The sequence below is a fragment of the Gallus gallus genome, chromosome 5, assembly GCF_016699485.2.
Source record: "Gallus gallus isolate bGalGal1 chromosome 5, bGalGal1.mat.broiler.GRCg7b, whole genome shotgun sequence".
Taxonomy (NCBI): Eukaryota; Metazoa; Chordata; class Aves; order Galliformes; family Phasianidae; genus Gallus; species Gallus gallus.
The window spans coordinates 24,137,853-24,161,379 of record NC_052536.1 but is presented as its reverse complement, the minus strand read 5'-3'; the positions used below and the strand labels follow the sequence as shown (position 1 = coordinate 24,161,379).

The window sequence follows — 23,527 nt, the reverse complement described above, 5'->3', positions numbered from 1 at the left end:
GAACTGAGACTGTCAGCAGTGAGGCTTAGTTCTTAGTTTGAAAGAGTGAGACCCTGACTGACAGCCTGAAGACCTGTACCACTGGTACTCATCTATCTAAGGGACAATTCCTCAAGAAGCACATCGACAGCATAACCCTCATGTCTTCCATTCCCTCAACACTTAATCAACACAGTTTCTATTAACAAACACTGTGTTTGTTAATAATTGCTAATTTGTTAATGATTAAGTAAACAGTGCAAATGACTCTCTTAATTATTATTATTTTTCTTGTGAGAACAGCACTTGTTGACTACTGTCTGCTAAAACAGAAAGGAAAAAGAGCCACAGCACAAGTTCACTGGAAATCACATTACATTTGTTCGTTGCCTGTATTTTATTCAACCTCTAACTGATAATCAACAGGATATTTCCAGAAGAGCAGCCAACCTCGATTAAAATATTGTTAGGTTGGCTTTTTTTATTTGTTTTACAGTATAGAATCTGTCTTCAACTCTTCTGTCTCAACTCGCCACACCACTCTTGTATCTTCCCTAATAAAGAAGATACGTGAAATTTTCCCAGCCTGAATTTGCCCAAACTCAGTCACGAGCCCTAGAATCATGATAAACATTTATCCAGATAGACTGAACAAGTCTCTATCATCAACCTTTGGTCTGTGAAGTGAGACAAAGACAGGAGTGAAAACAAGTCAATAAAGGCTTGGATGACCTTGAAATGCACTCGCTGAAAACAGAGCTCAGGTATACTGGTTATTATGATTTCCCCCAGTCTTCCATATCTTCCATAAAGTACGAACAGAAGGACTGGAGCTGGCATCATGAAAGAGGCCACTAACACACAGAGAAAACACTCAGCTTCCTTAAGCCAGTGTTTGAAATGCAGTATTTTCCAGGTGCGTTGTTGTAAGAGAGCCTTGTTGTCTCTTGTTGTAAGAGAGCTTGTAGCAGGTATTAGTTGCTACTCTCTTCTAGCCATTATCTTTTAAAGCAGTGACTTGCAACTTCATATACTCTAATATGCTTTGGAAACATTACACAAATTCTACTTTTAACTGCAAAAAGTATTAAGTAAAAAAATCGAACTCACTTTCAATCTCAACAGCAAAATTTGGGGAAAAAGATTCCAAACAACTGAAACTGTTACAATGGAAAACACCGTACAACTTTAACAGGAGCATCTGTACACGACGCCCTTTACCTTCATATGTGGATAAACATTACCACACATACTCCTGCTTTAGTTCAAAGTATAATATCAGTTACACACAAACTGGTTTATTATTTATCCCAAGCAAACTAATAAAAAGGAGCACTATATATTTAAAATCTCCAGAAGATAAATTTGTAAGTTCAGGCGTGTCTCAAACAAACACTTGGCAGGGAGAAAGCTTGGTCACAGTCAAACATAGGGTGATTTTCAGCAGTTGATTCAGGGATAAGATTTTCCACGTCAAAAAGCGACATTACAATAATTCCTGTATGTACTACCGATATGTTTGAGTGCTGTGGCAAACAGTTGAAATGATAGGGTTGCCAAAAGGCTGGAAAGATCTCTGGAAACAGATAGCTGCACTATCAACTTCACCGGGTTCTCCACATAAGCTCTGTTAATCCCTGAATGGTGGTTGTTTCACCATTCACCTTTTCCTTAGTTCAAAGCTATTTATATTTGATTACTTAAATAATGAATGCCATATAGGGTTTGTTCAGGGCTATGATCAAACTCCAATGGTATTCAAAAAACACCTCCTGATGCTCAGATTTGAGGCTTTTTTCCCCCCCTCTCCTGATAGGGCAGAAGAAGGGAAGTAACTTACACTTGAAAGACAAGAAAAAGCAAATAGATTCATTAAAGAATAAAAGAAAACTACAATAGTACATGCAGAGAAGCTCCCATAGTACTTCAGAGTACAAGTTATCTAACTGCTCAAAAAAAACATGCTCATAACTAGATACTCACCCTTCACGTGTCAGCTATTACCACTGCCTCTTCTCAGGCCTCGAGAAAATCAGCCTTGACCTGCTGTAACCATAAATTCAATTGTCCGCATTGTTGCATCCCATCTGCTCGGTGCCTCTCTTTGCCATTTTACATTTCAATCACACCAAACATCAATTGCTTGTTGTTGCTCTGAAGATGTCATACGCCTTTACTTTTTGTTCACCAAAAGTGCAGCACCCTCAGCTGCAAGACTCTCAGAGTGATAGTATACAAAAGGCTCTCCGGAATTCTGGGCAAATTAAAGCCACATTATTTCTTTTAACTAGATAACCTCTTTTATCAAAGATACCAGATCAGTTACAGCATCATCTACCTCTAGAAAATGTATGTTCTATTTTTTCTTCTCACCTTAATTACTTCCTTCTGCACACTGTTGAATCAGACTAATGGCCCCATTGTTGGTTGGGTCGTTTTTACGGCCACTCCTGACCCTTCTTTAATACAGGTACAATATCTGCTAGAAGAGTAACTGATGATAGTTCTGTGAAAAGGATCAGTCCAGAACAGGATCAGCAATCAACTGATAACAGCTGAATTTCATACTTTTTTCAAAAGAACATTGCAAAATGTTCTGTTTACCTGTACATAAACTGAATTTCTTGATAGGCATGTAGATGTATAAGCATCTTGTTCAAGCCTGAATATAATACGTTTACTACAATGACATTCTGAAAACGAAACTTCTCCCCAAATTTGGGAGATTCACATCTAAATGCCACGTTTCTGCCTTTCTGGGTGTTGTGCTCAGATTGGCAGCTATGCATTTGCTTGACTTGTGTTTTTGTAATATACGCCTTCTAGCATCCATTTGATCAACTCTGTCTAGCCAAATCTATTGAGTTTAAGAATCCTGACAGGATATTCTTGACGCCACTGCATTAGGATTTTTTTCTCTAGTCTTAAAGATGTATCCAAAAACTCATTTATGAAAGAGATCATACATTTTAGGGTAGCCACCAAGCAGGTAGAGGAAGAAATAGAGCCAAGCATACAGGAGGAAATAAATATCAGATAAACTTAATCAAATGCTACAGTTTGTTTTCTTTTCAGAGAAAAGTTCAAGAATGGTAACATTTTAAGCAGTTACAAGCTAAGACAACTTGATCAAATCTGAGTTTTACTCCTTTTTCCACAGAGAGAAAAACTGTAATCTTCTGCATGAGACCATTCAGTAAAACCTTTGTTATATATTCTACATTGCTTTGAGAATTTTTCATGCCAACTTGAAATGGAGAAACAAAATTTGCCCTTGTAGCCTTTCTGCTAGTTTTGTAGCCCTGCATCCACATTTAAATAATGCATACATATGCGCACTCCAGTTATTTTTCATACAACTCAGTAATACTTTTTGACATTTCGAAATGGAAAATTGTACATTTTCTTTATCCATATACTCTCTTATGGTGACAGGGCACAAGAAACATCCTCCAGATAGAAGACCTTCTACAGAAAAATTACAACATTTTGATTTCCTTTATTCTGTGGGCTGAATTCTGAAGTTCAGTGGTCCTTCATTTTAAATTGTAGAAAAAGCTAATAAGAACATAAGAAATTCCAGATACGATTCAGAGGGCTGGAGCACCTCTCCTATGCAGAAAGGTTGACTGTGCTGGAGATCTCTGAGGAGATCTCATTGCAACCTTCCAGCGCTTGAAGGGAGCTTACGAGCAGGAGGGGGACTGACTTTTACATGGTCAGATGGTGATAGGATGAAGAGGAACGGCTTTACACTCAAAGACGGGAGATTTAGGGCAGATTTCAGGAAGAACATTTTTACTCAGAGAACGAGGGGGACTCACAGGGGAACAGCCCAACCCTGTAGGCATTCAAGGCCAGGTGGGCTGGTGCCCCAGGCGGCCTGATCTGGCAGGTGGCAGCGCTGCCCATAGCAGGGGGATGGAACTGCATGGGCTTTAAGGTCCCGTCCCATCTAAGCCATTCTATGATTCTACGACTGCCTGAGAGAATTGGCATCACAATACAGAAATGTCCCTCTACAGACACTCAGTACAAATAATGCTGGCAATTAATGAGCATCTGTATTATTTTCATAGGCAGGAGTATAAATGCTGGCTCCTGATTTAGACTGGAGCTCACACATTACGTACACCAAATTCCACCACCATTTACCAACATATATAGAAAGTCTTTGAGGTTTGTCTGAATAATCTTGCAATAATTTAATACTTTCTTCAGAGCATAAAGTTTGCAGTGGTCTAGTTGAAAAATGAGAGAGACGTTTTATGTTAGTCTATTTCACTCTGTGGATTTCTCTATTGTGTTTCTCAGGACTATTCACTGAACTGAGAAAAAAAAGCCACACAATACTCTATTATTCACATGTGGGGTTGGTCATCTTTGGCACAAAAACGATTTCCTGTTCCCTTCCCCAGGTCCTTCAGGTGTGCCTGAAAGACATTCACATCCACACAGATCTCTACTCAGTTGTCACTGATTTCAAGTGCCAGACTGCATGCCCAGGAGAAGTCACTGTTCTTCTGAGCTGCCTGTTTTATTCAGTAGTAAGTGGACATTTCTGCAATAAGGCTGATAATGCAGTAAAGTTTGATTAAATTTTAGAGTTGATGAATTTAAGCAGCAGCTCTTCCCCTGATTTTTTTCTGGCTGAGTTCACTCTGGGACATCATTCTGGAAATATTTGGTATGCTGTGAGGCCAATACTGGGGCATTTTTGATACTTCCTTTAGAACAGAAGGCTTCTTTTTGCTCTGCTATCACACCTGTGACACTGGGAACCTTGGGTCAAGGCATGTTCAGGAAGGGATTGTGCCTAATGAAGTCTTTCCAATAACCCTAATACACAAGGAAAGTAGCGCACCCATACTATGTAGGTTGCTCCAAAAGTAATACCTCCTATTTATTTCCATGGAACCTACAACAGATACAAAGAGCACAATAGCACTAGTTGATAGAGCAAATTCTCAGCTACAGAACATAGTCATGGCCATTAGTTATGCATTTTCACCAGCAACGAACAAGAGCTTACATGCTACGCTTGCAAAAATCTGCACTGGCAGAGGTGGCCCCCCGTCACTTTTGCCACTGCTGAAACACAGCAACCACTGCCTCACTGTGCTCACTTCCATGCCAGACACCATTTTGTCAGACTGCCCCTCTGCAGCCATCTGTTGTACAGTAACTAAATGTAACGCCAACTGGCAGGACGGTTCAACCTCTATGGCCATACTGCCAACATTCTTCTCTGACACTGTGAGCCATCATGAAATTGGAGGCATGACATTCACAGCAGCCCTCCTATTGCTGGTAACAGTTATCCAAGCCTTTACTCTTGACCACCTGCACCTGCTCCCACACAAAAAGAGTTTTTTTTTCCAGAGAAAACGGCTCAGAAAGTCCCTGTACTCTCCCTAATGTCAGCATTGTGGTTATTTCCATTTTAGAGGCAGGGATGTACCTCTGCATAACTCTCCTGGGACTGTTTCCATTCCTCTTGCTGTATACCTGAGAACAAACCGATGAGCTAAATCAAATTGTATTTACTTTGTGCAGTGCCAGCACTTGTGGTCAGTTAACTACGTTCATTACCTCTCCACACAGTGCTATATCATCTTGATTCACTTAGTAGCAAAAGCAAATTCGCTTTCAGCTTTCTGATAAGAATATCTTAATTACATACGGTATAGCCATTGTGCCACATCTTCTTAGATTCCATTACACGTATGTAACTCACATTTTTGATTATGTATGAAGATGAAAGATCAGTACGAAGTTACTTGTCTTAAACTACACCCTACCAGGAGTGATTAGGCTTTATCTTAAACCTTAAACAGGACTTAAACAGAGCTCAAAACACACTGAAAATGTGCACTGCTAACTGCTGAGGCCTGCTATTACTTAAGAGAAAAACACTTTCTGTTGGGCTGTGATAAGACCATACCATCTTGCACAGAAGTATGCCACAACAAGGAGCCTATCACTGTATCAAGGAAGTGTCCCTTGACTAATACACAGCTGGTGTTTGTCATTTGGGTGGGCCTTTCTTACTGTCTTTCACCTGTTCTTGGGAAGAACAAACCACTGTGTCACGCAGCATAGCCACCTCTAAATAGCAATAGCCTAACAAAGGGGCTGCTTTGGTCTGTATGCTGCACCTCTAAGCACTGGATTGACAAGAACTAATTGAGATGACTTACACAGAGATTAGTTTTCCACAACCCATTGAAGATAGTGAGGGGAAGCGGTGAAATCTAGAGGTTTGAAAAAAGCAAAGGTTTCTTGAGGCTGGATATGCACAGTCAGTGTTCCTGATGGCAGCTGCTAACAATGTGAGGAGTGAGCTTTCTGAGGAGAAAAGGCTCTTGGCAGGCTGATTTTTTGAAAAGGTCAGCTAATATATTTTGAACTGTCACCTTAGAGCTGTCCTGGAAACCTGCACGTTATGGGGGGGAAGAAATGAAAGAATCCTTTCAAAGATGCAAATAATGCTTCCTCTTTTTATCAACAAATACTTTTTTTTTTTCTTTTTTGCTGCTGCCACAAAGAAGCTTTGAGCCCTTGCAGAGGCATGGGGGCATACACTGCATGCTGCTTGTACAGTACATAAACAATTGTCTGAGAAATTGGGGAAGGTGAATAAGAAAGAGGAAAGAAAACCTCATTGTTTAAAGGTATCTTCCTACACCAGTAACTGCGTACCTGGGCAGGTTGCAGGGCTTTTGCCCTGGCTGGGCTTTTGCCCACAACTTTGAAAATTTATTGAAGTCGTTATTAAACAGCAGAATTTACCTGTACGCTGTAAATGACTATTTAGGATAATCCTTAATACTGCTTATCACTTCATCTTGGCATGTTTGACAAACACAGAAGAAACTGTAAAACCCTATTAAACAAAACAGGAAACTAGGGCCTACAGAAAGATCTCATGACTTAGTCAAACGTGTGACTAACACAAAATGAAGCAGAGACACGGCTAAAATGAGCGCAAATATCCTGGCACTACGTGAATTGTACTAACCTGCAAGATTCCAGCGAGTCACCGAACGCTGTGTGTGAAAGCATTATCTTCTTTAATCTTCAATGCCACTTTTGATACTTGTCACTATTTGAGGAAGATCCTAAGGAAGATCCATTTAGAGAAGGTGTCAAAGAATAAAATCTGCATGAAGATGACTTGGGGAAGGTGGGGCAACAAGGGCCAGGGGTTATGTTTTTTCCAGGCACCGGTATCAGACTACTGCCTGAATAATATCCTTTCAGGTACCCAAATAATCTTTGCAAAACAACTGAAAAAAGTGATCTTATCTTTTTTAAAGATAAAGCTTTCCTTCCCATAGCAAAACTAATTAAGCATGGCTTTCCTCTGCTGTTGCTTTGAATCAAAAAGCAAGTCCTTTTCTGAAGGAGCGAGCGGTATCACCTTCAGCTTAAGAGGTAGATGGAGCTTTGGTCTGAACTAGCACAATCATTTCAAGGCTTAGGGAGACAGCAAAATTAGTATTAGAAGTCTCCATGTTATTATGTGCCTCAGATAATTGTCTGCTCCAAATTCTTTTTTGCTAGCAACCAGGGCACTGTGCCGCTTCTATCAGTTCAGTATCAGCTCCATTTTCTTTCACAAGAGCAGAGACTTGCTTCAAAAAAACCTGCTGTTTCTTTCTTCCCATGCCCTATTTTTTGCTCAGATTTTTGTATGAGTAACATCACAAAATAAGAAAGCAAAGTAATGGCCCCCTAGACACATCTCCCAGTTTTGTTGAGATGCAAGCATGGCTTCCAGGGGAGTTGGACTAGGTGGCCTTCAGAAGTCCCTTCCAACTCTAAGGATTCTATGATTCTAATATTTCCCCACTTAAAGTAAGAATAGTTGGGCATTTTTTAGAAATGCATCCTTTTACTCTTATGTTCACTGTGTCTGTAGGGCTGGAAAAAAATTAAGGCTGCACCTATGCTGCTGAAAAGCACTAGAACTCAGGGTGACTTCTGTGGCCCAATACACACAGCCTAGTATGAATTTCACTGATTCTCACTGGTAGAAAATACTTTGTGGCCTCTACAAGAAGAGATCCTAATTCGTCATGCTTTGCTCTTTGACATCATGGCTGCAAGCACAAAGGAGCAACCAGATTTTTACTGCCACATATACTCTTAGTGAAAAAGGTACCCTGAGGCGCCTTAAAAAGAAGTATGCCTAGTTTCTCTGTCAGAAATCTCAGGAAAATTGAAGAACTAGTCCCAGTGATACTTCAAGAAGAGGAAAAGAGACGTTTATTTTGGCCTCCAGACTGTCCTAGAGGATGAGAGTTGGGGACCCACAGAGCAATATATCATCTTCACCGTATCTGATACTAAGCGCTGTCTCTGTACTAACCTAATTTTAAGCAAAATGACTAACAGAAACAAATTAATATGGAGCATCTGAGCAATAATCACATGCTCAAGTGCCTGAAGACTTCGGAGGAGCTGGGACAATGATTTTAACTCAGACTAAACACTGTTGATTTTAAACCATGTCCTCTGCTTAAGATAATATAAATGAGATGAAAAAAAACAGACACCTAAGAATTTTCCAACCAGAAAAAAATAAAAAAATAAAAGATCAAGTCTGATAGAGATTACAGACTCCATTGGCATGGAGTTGGCTGAAAATTGGTATAGGAGGAGATACCTACCAAGAAAAAAGGTTAGCTGTGAAAAGAAAAATTATCTCAGCCTTCATTTATTCAGGAATGCATAACTGATGTTTTTACTCACAGAATTATGCAATTTGCATATCTACCTCTTGCCAGTTTTTCTTCCTCCTACATAACTCTGACTAGTGTTAGATTTAAGCCTTGTCTCATTATTTCAGGGGATGCTGATTTCTGCGTGGGGCATAAAAGGAAGTTTCTTATTAAAAGAAACAGAAGAATTGCACATAAAGCACTCTGTAATGTCCTACAAACCACCAACTCCCCTTCACAGAAAAGAGGCAGGAAAAAAATCCCAACATATTTGAAGTACAGAATACACAACAATTTACAAATCAAGGTTTTTAACCCAAGCTAGGCGGGAAAGGAAATTAAGAGCTCTACAAGTGATCACCACAGGAATCTTCCATGATCAGAACTGACTGAAGAACAGATTCATAGCTTGAGTAACCACCAAACAACTCTGAAATTTTGATCCAGCTTGCTTAGGAATATGAAGAGAGATTGATGCATCTACTTACCCACTAACTTATGTCTAGTAGTACAGCTCTGTTCTGGTAATTAGACAAAAAAGCCACAACCCTTCCTCAGGTGAGCATTCCTGAGATGAAGCCTGTGTTTGCAGGGAAGCTTCTGGTTCCAATCCATGGCAAGGGCCTTCGGGGCCTGCCCCACCACTCCCAGCCAGACACAGAGGACAGCACCAATCAAGCGCCTAGGCCAAAAGGGCCCAGGTTCATGGTGCTGGGGCAGGCCAGGCCAGAAAGGCAACCCCTCTTCAGGGCTGGGGCCATGGAGAGGCCACAGCAAGGTGCTGAGGCCTTGATCAAGCTGTGCCACAGGTATCGGTCTGTGGCCCAGCACCTCTCCAGCATAATGCAGCCTGTGCAGGGGCAGAGGGCCTGGAGCTGAGTTTTCAGAGGCGCTGGGTGCGGGAGGCCTCAGGTGAAGCCCACCAGGCCCCCTCAGGCCTAGGGCTCCTTCTCCACAGCAAGCCCTTTAACCAGCACTTACAGCAAGCTACACACCTGAGATAGGGCCAGCTGACAGCCTGCCTCAATTTCTTTTAATTAGTTTGCTGCACTTTGTGAAAAACATGTTCTGCTAAGCTCTTCAAAAGCCTTTCACTTGAGCCAGCTGCTGCTGGCAGCCAGGGGGTTCCATTCTCCCCTTCACAGCTAAGGCTGTAAGGGAGACTGTACAAGAGCTGGAAAAGACATCAGGCTGGCAGTTCCCGAAACCTCCTTCTGCATGTTCTATTTCCTTTCCCATTTTGGGATCTGTTCTTGCAGCTGACACATGCACCAAGCCAGCAGCACTACCAGGCTTTCAGAGAACCTTTGTGTTCTAGGCACAGCATGGTGCTAGGTGTGATATTTCTTTATCCTCTAGTGCATCTTTGTTCCCTCTTCTTTTTTATTAGGGTCTCTGTCACAAGATAGACGTACAGCTTAAATGGTTGTGATCAACGTAGTTGTGTTCACACAGCACAATCCATACATTATTCTTCCATAAGTTTCTTTGTTTCTGTCTGTGGTAGGCAGAAAGAAGCCTTTCTGGTGGTGGAGCTGCCTCCTTTTATGAGAGAATCCTAATATTCGGGTACTGGAGTCCCTGTACTCATGTCAGAGCTGAATCATTTCTGCCACTTAAGACCCAGTTAATGCAAATTCTCTGGAGCTGCAACAATCTTCACAGTGCGTTCACCTCATGCTTCCAGCTCCCTTGCAGTGCTGTAATGACTAGTAGGTGGCTGAGATAACAGGGCTTTGATTTCCAATGAAATGCTCACCAGCTCTGGTTCTCTTCCATGTGTGGAGTTAATCATTTTTTAAAAGCAACCATCCCAGCACATTTTCCTATCTGACACTGTAGTTTTAATCTCATTTGTTGAAAAGAGTAAGATAAACAGAGAATAGAAATAATCATACCACTATGCCATAACTGCATATTTTTTTTTTCATTCAGCTTCTAACAGACCTTCAGATAATTCTCTGAAATGTTCAGTTAGCAATCTGAGTTTAAAACCTTTTTTTGTACCTTGTTTGTTCAGTACCTCGCTCCCACTATTCTACTGGGGAAAAAAAAGAGGATAGTGTGAATAACTTGAGCCAGAAATAATGCACGTACCAAGCTTCTACAGTCAATTCATGAACAACTAGGTTGTATAACTAGACAAACAGTCTAATTTTAAACACTGGACAGTTTTTCTTAAATTTTTTCTGCATAAAACATAGCAACCTCTGACCTATCACACTGTAACCTCAGAACTCTAATCTAAAACTTGCAACTAAAGTGTTTTTGTTTGCTTTTTTTTTTTAAACACACAGTTAAGATACTATAAAAATAAAAGATTAACTTAGAGCGTTAAGAAATACAGACTGAAATCCTGTACATCTCTCACTACCTCACATCAACAGCCAATTTGGGTCCATCATGCCAGCTTCAGAGAGGGACAATTACCTCTCTGTCTTCTCTAAGAAAAACAGATCATACGAGGTATGATTCAAAATGTCTCTGAGCTATGCTTTCTTTTCATAATCCTCCAAAACAGTAGCTAAGGATTACTCTCTGCAATCTTTGGCTCACTCTTACCATCAAATTTTAACACCCTATCCTGTAATTTTAATTTGAAACAAGTTATTCTCTTTTTCCACCCTCCTTTTCCCCTTTTTATGTACAAATGAAAATAGTCACTTCCTTCTACAAGCCCTGTAACATCAAAATATTTGAACTTATACTGATCAAATGGGGAACCAACTGTGTACTGTTCATAACAGCCAATAAGTCATTATCTCATTGAATATATCAATTCAAACATAACAGTTTTTTTTTATGAGGTTATATATTTAATACATGAACTCTGAACTGTTCAGTGAGAAAACAGTCCACACTGGTACGTGATTTCTACATCTATATTTCTACATCTATTGTCACTTGAGGCAAATAGTTAACAATTTTAGCCACTTTTATAATGCTTTATTCACTGAAGCTAAAGTGAAGCAAAATTTTACAGCTTCATTTTCCATAATTACTACAGAATTCAGACACTTAATGTGCTTTTGTTTACTGTTCTGTTTATCAAATGAATCTCTAAGTATTTATTGGAGCACTAGAACATTTGTAGATTTATTTTTTTCCCCCAGTGTAACTGTATCTTAGAATCACAGAATCATTTGAGTTGGAAGAGACCTTTAAGGGCCATCCAGCCCTACTTCCCTGCAATGAACAGAGACACCCACACCTAGATAAGGTGCTCAGAGCCCAGTCTAGCCTGACCTTGAACGCCTCCAGGGACGGGGCATCCACCTCAGTTCTGAGCCACCTGTTCCAATGCTTCACTAATCTTATCTTACAGTGATTTTCTTCCGAAACCTTCAAAAAATTTGATTGTTGATCATGAGTACACCTGTACAGACGAAGTACACATCCTCCTGATAAGACCTGGCACATTTACAAGCACGTAAGTATTGTCTTCTCTAAAACAATAAGCTATTTATTTCCAATGTTTTATTTTTACATTTATCTCTAAACTACTCATGCATAGGAAAGTTTCCTTGCTTTACATTGAGAATCACACTTAACAGCAGTACAGTTTTCTTATTACTGAACACTAATTTAATGCTTGATAAATGCATGTTAAGAATTCAGTCAATAAGCAGATCTATTAATTTCTTGAAACATCTTTCCCTCTATCTTCAAAATAACTGATTTGTATTGTACAGAGTGTATTTCACAGAATCATAGAACGGCACAGGTTGCAAGGAACCTTAAACATCATCACGTTCCAAGCTCCCTGACATGGACAGGATTGCCAGCCACAGGATCAGGCTGCTCAGGGCCTCATCCAACCTGGCCTTGAATGCCTCCAGGGATGGGGCATCCACATCTTACCTGTGCAGCCTGTTCCAGCACCTCACCACTCTGTGAGGGAAGCATTTCCCCCTAACATCTAATCTAAATCTCCCCTCTTTTAGTTCAGCGCTCTCCCCCCCCCCCCCCCCATCCTATCACTATCTACTCATGTAAACAGTTGTTTTCCCTCCTGTTTATAAGCTCCCTTTAAGTACTGGAAGGCTGCAATGAGGTCTCCCTGGAGCCTTCTCTACTCCAGGCTGAACAACCCCAGGTCCCTCAGCCTGTCTTCACAGGAGAGGTGCTCCAGCCCTCCAATCATCTTTGTGGCCCTCCACCAGACCTGCTCCAACAGCTCTGCATCTTCTTACTGAACCAAATCATACACCAGTTTAAATCTATCATCATAAACCCAGAGAATAGACTTTTTTGAATCCCAAAGGACTGATTTCCATGGAGAACAGCCATAGTTTTATTCAGTCCACAGTTTTCTGTGAAATTCCCATTTTGTGTGCCAGAAACCTTCAGTCCTAACCTTAATGCGTTTAAGATCTTAATTTAGGTGATGAGGCTAAACTGAAAGTACATTCAAACTTGGAGAGAGAGAGAGAGAGAGAGAGAGAGAGAGAGAGAGAGAGAGAGAGAGAGATGGATGGAGAAAAAGAGATGAAATCACCATTAAGGTATATGATTGTTTGACAACTTGAGAGCTCTAAGACCTTTAAGTTTGTTGGGAAATATATTAATACGTGACATAGCAACCATTTCTCTTTGCTGAAAGCTTACTGTGTAGTTCAGGTTTTTAGAGTAGATTTTTGTAACGTTTCTGTCAAAGACAAAAGACAATTTCTCCTAGCTACTCTTACTTAGCATTGTGTAGTCCTTCCTGTAGAGCATGAAAAGAAACAGCAACTCCACTAAGCATAAGTATTCTAGGATATAATAGCATTTTCTTTCCCTATCATGTAATTGTTAAAAAAAAAAAAAAAAAAAGAAGAAGAATGCTGTTTTGTTTTGTCCCCCCTTCCCCTCCCCAGGAGGGACAAGCAGTTCTGCAGAAAAGCCATGCAAGAGGGCAGCACAGAAAGCTGTATGTGCTCTGAGGGGTAGTTACCAGCCGGCCTGTGATGGAGTGGCTGACATGCAGAGGGACAAGGGGTGATTTAAACAAAACAAAAACAAACAAACAAACAAAAAACCCCAAAAAACAAAACAAAAAAAATCAACCAAACAGCCCTGAAGCGAGGTCAGCTCAAGCAGTTGCATGTAAATAAGAAACGTCTATCAGACACTCAGACACCATTACAGGAAAGCCCACCAACCTGCCATTGCGCTCCTCTGAAGTTTCTGTACACAAATGCATGCAGCATGACAAAGAAACACAAGGAATTAGAGACATGCTCGCAAGCTGCAGGCTTGGATCTTTTGGGGGGCAGAGTCATGGAGGAAGCGCTCATGTAGCACTCCAGCAACAGCAGAAGAACGAAGACTCTTCTTATGACCTTAACTTCTAACAAAGTTCTGCTGCAACCTAAGAAGCAGCACAGCAGAAAGCATGAAGGAACTTGTCTGAAAGATGTTCTAGTCAGCTACAGATTAGAGGCAGGAGTTAGTCATTAATGAGATGCTAATTAGTAGGGTGGGGATAAGCAGCGGGGAGTCTTCAGAGTAAAGACATATAGTCCATGTATGATGTAATTAGAAAAGAATATGCAAGATATTAAAAAAAGGACCAAAAGAAAACAAGAATGGGTCATGCATTATCAACCTGACTGCTAGAAATGAGAATTTATGACAAATCCCCATCAGAGTTACCTTGCAATTAAAGAAGTCGGCAATGTCACGTGGGTAGCATCCAGCAGGCTCTGTAACAACTTCCCCAGTCTTTTCTCAGGACAGCACAGCTCAGCCCGCTGAGCCCAGGCAGCACAGGAGATGGTGAGCACAACTGCCTGCCAGAAGAATGCTCGTTCTCCCACAGCAGCAAAAACCCTGCACTCCTCCTGCACGCACTTCTGCGAGCACCACATTGCTCTCTTGTTCCTAATAAGAAGTTCAGGCTTTGAAAATCGTCACTGACAACTACTCACCAGATTCATACCTGCACTACACAAACAGAAGTGTAATTGAGCATCTGTTTCCCCCAGTACCAGGAAATGCTTTTTTTCCCCTAGTTCCTCTGCCCCTATTCACTGCATGAAAAAGAAGAATAACGTCAAGATCAGGAAGTTGGGTACCTCAAAGACCTCATTCCCACAGTTCCTCTGCAGAAGTTACAAACAGAGACAACAGGTCCATGTGTGGTTAAGTGTAGTGGTTGCAAAACGAGATCTGATGCAGGATGCCCCGGAACAGAGAATGTTGAGAAGTTGGGTTAAAACATCAAGAGGAAAGAGAACTTTCTGCCCTGTTTCTTGTACTGCCATATAAGGCAGGATAATGGCCCAAAGGGATATTTGGTTAGACTCAGAATAGTCATCGCGCTGCCCTTCCCAACCTAGAACAGGAGCACTACTTCACCCTCAAAAAAAAGTGATTCAACATTCACTGGCATAACTTCCCTCAGTCTGACTGCATTCTTGCAGGAGCCTTTCTCCATCCAGCATTTGTTTCTCTGTTTGACCAATTTGCATGATTTTAAACTCCTCTTGCTGAATATCTATTATAAAACCTACCCTCTGTCTCTCTCACCACATAATTTTACTGTGAAATATTCAGTCCCTTGATAGAAAAGACAAATCGACTTCTTACAGCCTGGTCAGAGCAGTCAAAAAGTAAAGTTTATGGTAGTTGTACGTCTGCCAGTAAAAGCAAAGTATTTCTTCAGACCCTTATGAGTTTTCTGCTGTTTTAAGTGAATCCCAAATCAATTTAAAGATCAGAGAGACTACTCCGTGAAACTTCTGACCCTCTAGCCTGATTCATAGCTTCAGGATTCCCCATGCTGCATTTGTGGAAACTGAATGCAGTGCTAGCATCTGATGCTATTTCTCCATAGCTTCATGATCTGCTATTGTCCAGAACAACAAAAAGTCATCTTTAGGTTTTGATAACAGTGCTCTACTGTAACAAATACACACTCTTCATCTTTTTTTTTTTTCTTGATAATGCAATAAGTGGCTATTAAGTTCCTTTTTTTTTTCTTTTAATTAGCTCTGCTCACGTCTATTGAGGTCAAGTCCAGGATTGAGAAGTAAGAGACAAAAAGAAACGTATAAACATTTCCTTGCATCAAAGCTGGAGCACAGCCCAAGCAATTCAGCAAGTGAGATCTCAGCTACTTCCACAGCCAAATGGAGCAATTTCACTCAATCTGAAGAGCTCAGTCCTCCCCTACCAAGTGAAATCCCCTCGAAAATTCACAATTGGCTGTTTTTAGTCGGTGTTAAAGCACCTTGCCTTATAACAACAACCCAAGTACTAATCCATTAAAAGGAGATTTATCAAATCAAGCGGCTCAATTTACTTTCAAAAATCTAGTTCTCCCTCAGTTTTGGTTTTTTTTTTTTCTTTTGCATGTGTGTGCATAATAACAACTCTCCTCACTAATAGCTGCTCCGTTGACTCAATATTTTGAGCAGCTTAATTTCAGCCCCAGGATTTCTGGACCAGAGCCACCAGATTTTCTAAGTGCTGAGCCTTCATTGTCTTCCATTTATAGACACAAGTACCATGTAAGACATTTTCATCAATTTTACGTGATTTGTTTTATTGAAAAGCCTGGAGTCTTCTGACGTGATTGATTTCCTGAATTATGTGCGTGCTGTAACTATTTATTATTCTTTAAAAAAATAAAATTCCTAAGCCTCTTGTGCTCCTCAAGGTGAGTTGTTGCATGTGTTTGCCCAGGTGGAAGGTTACCACGGCTACCTGACATGGCTGAGCAGTACTTCACCTTTGATTTGTCAAGTTCAGCTTGACAAATCAATTTGTTTTTAATACTGACTGATTTTCTACAATACAACGTTGGTCTTTTCCCAGGATTAATTTCCAGCTGCAATTAAAAAAAAAACATATATACATATATATACACACACACACTTTCATACAGAAACCAAGGCAACAGTAGTCTCCAGGCCTACTTCTTCCATCATCTAATCAACTACAGCTCTGTTATTACAAACTGGTACCAAAAAGCCTTGTGAAGGCATTTATAGAAGGGTGCTTGGAAGGGAATGCTGAGCTGTGGGAGTTACGTAGCACATTCAGCGGCAATGCTGACTCCTCGTCCTCCTGAGCACAGAGAACTGGGAAAACATCAAAGGAGCTTGCAGGGAGCTAAAGAACAGTTTCCAGGTTTCCACAGATCAGCCTTCAAAACACTACCTTTTACTCTTCCTGTGACCCAATATTGTGATCCCCTTCCCCACACCACAGCCATTGCTGCGCTGGGGCACAAGGAAGGAAAGAACACAGGACAAAGGGGCCGTTGGAAAAGTTGCTGTCTCAAAAAGCTCTCCCTTTAGTCCATTTTTCTTCACTGTGATAAAATTGAAGAGTTTACTTCAAGGCAGAAGTTGAGAAACATAAGAAAACACAAAGGGGCAGTAAGCAACTTTCAGAATTTAGATGTTCCCTAATTTTAGACAGCTTACAGTTAGGAACCAGGCATTGATGAACATGTCACGAGCAATGACTTATTCTATGCTGGATTACAGTGGATCTCACTTCTTTAGGACAGCAGGAGCAGCGGAATCGGCTAGGCTGTCTGCCCAGCATTTAAAATGCACGGCAGCCTACGAAGACCCCAGAATCAGCTTTCAGTGAACAGCACAAAATGACCTTAACCACTCTTACCCTGTGACTGCAATTCAGGTCACCCATTAATGAAAATATTCTCTGTGAGGGCTCCATCCAGATCCTACTGCCTTCCCCACTATTCCCATCCATTGCTGCAGAGGCTGGGCCAAAAGATAAATAGACCTTTATATAGCACTACAGATTCCGTGTTTTCAAACTCTTGGCTACTGATCCTTATAGTATTTCAAGACAAAGCTTATAAACATAATTTTCCCCCTTCAGTACTGTTATCTGCTTCTAGAAGAGTACGAGGTATGGCAAACTGTTAGTTGAAGCATGCAACACAGTGACAGGAAAACTGTGAGCACATGCCCTATTATTAAAAAGCCTTTAGTGCTAAGCAGTAAAGGATTTTGGCTTAAGATTAAAGTTTTTGTTAAAGCTTATCCAAGAAAGCATCTCATGCTGTTAGAATAGTTCCTCACCATTCCCAGACTTCGCTTGCTAAGCCAAATGGCTGAAGTATTCACAGCAGATCCTTCTAGTAGGAGCAAAGCTGAAACCCCACAATTTTACAAGATGCTAAAGCTGTTCTCAACTTCCTTCTGTATTTTTGCCATCATATTTTACTACCTTCAGCCTTCTACGATCACTTGAGAGAGTATTATGGAAATTTGCAAATAATAATAATCACCTAATAGTCAATCAACTAACCCAGATACAAAACTGAAAATGACTGTTTCTGTTTTTGCTTTTCCAAGTTCATTTAGTCTTTTTCAGATGAAGAGTGCATTTACACAAATCTTCAAGTTTGCCTGGATAATGGAAAAACAGTTTGCCTGCAGTGTTCGGATACTTCCTACTGGAGAGTTTCATTACACAAAGAACAGCTACTGGTTTTCATTACTAGTATACCTTCAAGACTGTGAAATAAAACTTTTTTTCCCCCCGTTTCCTTTGTAAACAATCTGCTTTCCTGATCACATAGGTCAGTTTTTTCACTAAATCAAGGGAGTCTAGAGTACTACAACTGTTCAATGTTTATGCTAAGTGCAGCCAGAAGTCACTGCATCAGGGCTGCTCTTTGGAGAATATCTACTTCTTCATCGTGTTCTAAAGCATAATTGGGATGTAACACTTTTGTTCTAGCTGTCATACCAGCAAACATCAGAAGAAATCAGCTGTTGCTCGAATGAGATGAGAAATACCTGTGATGCACAAGGAGCTGAGGATGTACTAAAGTTGCTGTGTCAGGCAGCATCCACACATGGGCCGCTGAGTTGCTCATGTACAGGCTGCTGCTTCCCAACAGCTTCTCCTTCACTACAGCTTCCAGTAAAAGGTCTAAAAAACTGATAGACATGCATCTAGTTTGAGGAGCTGACATTATTATTGTTTTAACACAGCAATTTCACCTGCTGGCAGACCTGTCATCACAAATTCCAAACCAGCAATGAGGCAGTTGCCATTTACGCTGTTGTGCTTGAGGCCAATAGACTCTTGTCCCCAGCCGAGGCATCTGACAATTGCACATTTGTCTGCAGCCACAGAGAAGCAAACAAATTTAAGAGCAGTCTTTTCACAAAGTATGAACTCACAAACAAGAGGGATTTCAGATTTTGGATGGTCCTGTGTGGAGCCAGGAATTGGTTTAGATGATCGTTTTGGGGCCCTTCTGCCTTGGGATAGAATCATAGAATATAGTCTTGCGTTTGATCCTGGATCATCTTCCACAGCTGTTGAAATCCAACCCTCTCCCTGCTCTTAAGTCAATATATTCAGAATTTCTTTTCTGTAACTGGCAGAGTAGAGCAAGGTACCATGAACTTGTCTACATCGGCTGCAAAGCCAGATCACTTCTAACCAGTTCTTCCCATTTCTCCAAATCACACAATCCTAAGTCCAGTGTCCCAAAGACTTACGTACTTATTCACTTACTCACTTCTGCTGTACATTATTTATCATTGCTTTTTACTTATGAATCTCATCTGAAATGTGTAATTCTGCCACACTTGTCAGATTATTAAATTGCATACATTACAGATAGATTTTATCAACCCTCATTCTTCGATGCAGAGCAAGCTGACAGAGACTTACCAATAAACCAAATACCTGTCTCGGGTTCTTCAGTTCCAATCACTTCTGCTAGGAAATTCAGCTGACCCAGATAACTGCAAATAATATCAAATTAAAGAAATTGCTCACATGAAATTCCTTCTAACTGGGGGGTGAGGGGATCTAGCATCTAGAACGGCTGATGGTGGTGATATAGAGCCACTTAGGGCTTAAGTGTTCCAGCTAAAATCAAAAGAGAAACGACCCATTTATTTGGCTGCTAAACATCTCCCTCTAAGAGGCTGTTACCGTGCTGCATTTATATCAGTAGTTGAAGTATTAAAGCATTTACTTCCCACAATTAAGAACTCCAAAATTCAAAGCTTAAAGTAGTCTGGACAAGATTAAGTTTCTTCTAGTTTCGATGGGGAAGAAAAACAAAGATGCCAAAAATGAAAAGTCAAGTTGACCTCCATGTATCTTTTTATCCCCCAGGACATATAACCAATGAAGTATTTCTGTAAACCCTTAAGTTACCAAATCTCACTTTCTCATAGCTAGTTCAGTCCTTTTCCTTCAAGAAGCACCAGCACATCCCATTTTTTTTTTCCTTTGACTCTCTCCCACAGCCAGTTGAAAACTATCAACCCATCCTCAAGATCACTGGATAAGATTCCATTAAGATCTGTGATTTTGCACAGATGCTTAGAAGCACACTAATTAAAAAAAAATCCTAAGGAAGAAAACCTATTTTGTTGTTCCAAGTGCAACAAGGGAGCTAATCAAGTCTGCCACGGCTCTGAGAACAGTCTCACTCTGTCTCATTCAGGAGATGCATGCTTTAGCAGCTCTCATTACAAAACTAGCCTATATAGTCACGAGACAAGCGAAGTTTGTGTTTTTAATGAAATGCAGCAGAGATGCAAGTGAACTGGCCTTCCAACAGGCTCCGTTTGATTCTAGTGGTAAGAAGAGAAGAAAGTGATCCAGTAGACAACAGTCCCTCTTGCAAAAGAAAGGCCTTATTTTTCATTAATTATTTTACAGTGTTAGTATTCTATTTTTTAGATTTCTAGACTGATAAATGAAGTGTAAGTTTCTGAAAAAACAAACTTCCACAGATAGGAAACTCTTTGCACTTCAGATCAAGGGATAAACATAATCAACCTTATTAAACCAACAAACCAAGTTTATTTATAGAAGTCTGTACAATTGTAATGAACTATATGCTAGGACACCAATGAAACAGAGCAAACAAATCTCTCCCTAATGAGTGGGAGATATAGTCACTCACCTTTACATGCACTTAAAGGAAAAAAGATTACAGCTTTCATACACAGTTCTGTAACTATTCAGAGTACTTTCTTGATGTATTCTCAATATAAGAGGTTTGCATGATAATTTACTGTTTCCTCTCTCCAAAAAAAAAAAAAAAAAAAAACCCAACCAAAAAACAACCCAGTATATCAGCAGAATCCAGAGACTTTAAGTGGCTAAGTGGCAGTTTGATAGTTGCAGATAAATAGGACACTGTCCATCATTGAGTTCTGCATTCTAAACTCACTGCATCTCCCATTTTGGTCATCTCCACTAGAAGTTTCTTGCAACACTGCATGGGTCTTGACATTTTTACTGCAGTACAGCCTACTCACGTTACCACCGAGTGTAGAAGCTTGCTAATCCTGTAAGTCAAGGGCAAGCACGTTAAAAATACTGAATTTGAGTTAACTTGACCTTCAGAGACCACTTTTCATTGAACCCCAGAGCACTGAGGACTGCCATGGGAAAATCAAGTTTTAAGTTGCTTGATTTTGCAATTATTTCTGCAAAGCATTGGAGAGTGATTATTTTGAAAACTGGCTACTGCAAAAGAAGTTTTGATTTTCTTTTTATTACAAATCGTTAACATCATTGAAGCTGTTGAAAAAAACAAAATCATATCAAATGCATATCTACACAGTGAATTACGATGTCTCCTATGAAGTTATTGTGGTAGATTCCATAAATCCACTCTTAAAAAAGTTAAAAGTACATATATGTGAGAGCCTACAACAACTCCAGAGAAGCTGCTAGAAAAGGCCATCAAATAAAGCAGTCTATGATTGCATATTTACAGAATAATCCATTTGTCCTAGAATTATGGACTATTCAGTAAATAAGTACTGAAACATCCCTAATTATTTCTTTACATGGTAGATTATAGCTGCTTCATAGGCTGATTTTCTTTTTATACACAGTTCATAGTATCAATCTGCACACAATTACATGATGTTTCTTTAAAGCTACCATTAAAAAGGAATAAGAGAAAGTTAAATAAGAACTAGATTAAAGTTTCATTAAGAATCCAACAAGAAGGTAATATCACACACGGGTTTAAACATAACCAGCGTATGATTTCAGAAAAATAGTAATGCTCTGACACAAAGAGAGCATCAGCATTTTCCCTTTTTGGGGTCCCCCAGAAACATTCCTATCCAGTTCAGTGCTTAAGTTAGCATATACGTACTGGCCTGAGTAGGAACAAACACGTGCTTCCACGATTACCTGAACGAGGGCCTCTATCCTTTTAGATTTCTAATTCTCTTTTAATTTAGTTCTTAGCTCCCTATATTCAGTTGCATCTTGTTTGGAAAAGCTCTTTGTTAAATGTCACTTATTTACACTTCGATTTTTTTTAATTTTTTTTTAAACACCTGAGTGATAATTGAGCTGTCACCTTGTGTCCAGTCAAATATTCCATAAAGCCATACAATTCTTGTGCTAGTGTTGCACTCCACTTGTACCAGTTCATATAAGAAAAATACGCATCAGCTACCTCTCGCACATTACCTGCTGACCTTTCTACGGTGTCCTTACTGTGTCCTTCCCCTTTCACACAAAGTGATTTCTTAATCTTTTATGTTCGTTTCATAGAAGCCCAGGTTAAATGGTTCACAAAGCAAGAAACAAATGTGAGCTAGAGCCCAATGAAGACATGATGACTTAACAAATATGTGATATTGGAGGTTAGGAGAAAAAAAATAAAGCCCAACCAATGAGCACCCCAGGGGCATCCCAGAAAGAGCTACTTCACTAAGTAAAGCTGGAGACTCCGGATGTGCTATAGATGACAAGTCTGACATCAAGAGCCGTGTACCTCTCTCATCAATTGAGCATAAATAAAGAAGGGAACATGAAGTTAAACAGCTATATCAGCCAAGCCGTTTTAGTAAGAAGAATCACATTTAATGAGTTTCTTTCTTGCAATTTCAGATGCTCAAGTACAGCTGGTAGAAATTCAAAACAGCCGTAAAGAACTGTGACAGACTGATACAAATAGTACTGCAGCTTAAAAATGATAAAAAAACACCTGAAAAAAAGTCACACAATCCTCCCAAAAAAATTTACACTTTGAACCTAAGCCAGTTTTTGAAGATTCCCTTCTCCAAAGCTAGGATGAAGGAGGAAGAAGAAGAAAGTGCAGGTGACCTTCCAGCCACAAAGGTCTTGCGCCAATGTTTATTTACCGTGCCTGTGGTGGTATGTAAGGGGAGATCACCAAGTGCTGATTCTGCGACCACCAAAAGAGATCCCTACGGAAATCCACACCTCAGGCTAATACTGAACACAGAGTGGACCAACGAGCTGCATCAACAAAATAAAAACAGAACTCAAACTAAAAGAAATGGGAAGACCCCAAATAGCACAGATCCACATTTGTGAGGGGGGCAGGAAGAAAGGGCAAGAAAGGAGGTCTATACAGTAAATAGTTGAATGGTTTATGTTACAGATGACTGGCAGTTTTAAAGAGTCTCTTCCCAGCTCCATTGCTGCTCCAACCCAGAAGGGAGAACTGAAAGGGGAAGAAGAAAAGGTAGGACATCATCATGGAGCATGCAGGATCAGAAGCAGCAGAGTGGGCATGCTCAAATAAGCCCCCGCCTCTTTTTGTAGTCCTCCAAATTCAGTGATCTCCGAGGAGCACCATCTTTTGCTGGTGGAGCCTTGGAGGTGATGGCCAGTGCCTTTGATTCTGTTGGGGACAAGGGAAGAGTGAGGACCAAAATACGTGAGAAAAAAAAAAAAAGCAAACAGATTTTTACTTCCTGTTTTTGCTAACAAAAGCCACCAAAGTGTATATGGCTTCTCTGGAATACATCAGGTTAAAAATTAAGAATACAGTCATCTTACTGCTTATCTTCAAAGATAAAGCACATGCAAAATTG

At 40.3% G+C, this 23,527-nt stretch overlaps 1 protein-coding gene and 1 long non-coding RNA gene across 18 annotated transcripts in view; one reads left to right on the top strand and one right to left on the bottom strand.

Annotated features, from left to right (window-relative positions):
* RTF1 (RTF1 homolog, Paf1/RNA polymerase II complex component) overlaps positions 1-23,527 on the bottom strand; it is a 110,417-nt gene that overhangs the window by 61,515 nt on the left and 25,375 nt on the right. For all 17 annotated transcript variants that reach the window (XM_040701153.2, XM_040701155.2, XM_040701164.2 and 14 more), the window contains exon 18: positions 14,343-23,334. In XM_040701153.2, coding sequence (XP_040557087.1) covers positions 23,228-23,334 — 107 coding nt within the window. In that variant the 3' untranslated portion in view covers positions 14,343-23,227. The remainder of the gene's footprint in view (positions 1-14,342; positions 23,335-23,527) is intronic.
* Positions 11,072-16,349, top strand: LOC121110829. Its single transcript, XR_005860053.2, has 4 exons — positions 11,072-11,171; positions 12,031-12,135; positions 12,398-12,598; positions 15,681-16,349. It is a non-coding gene; the product is annotated as an uncharacterized LOC121110829 (long non-coding RNA).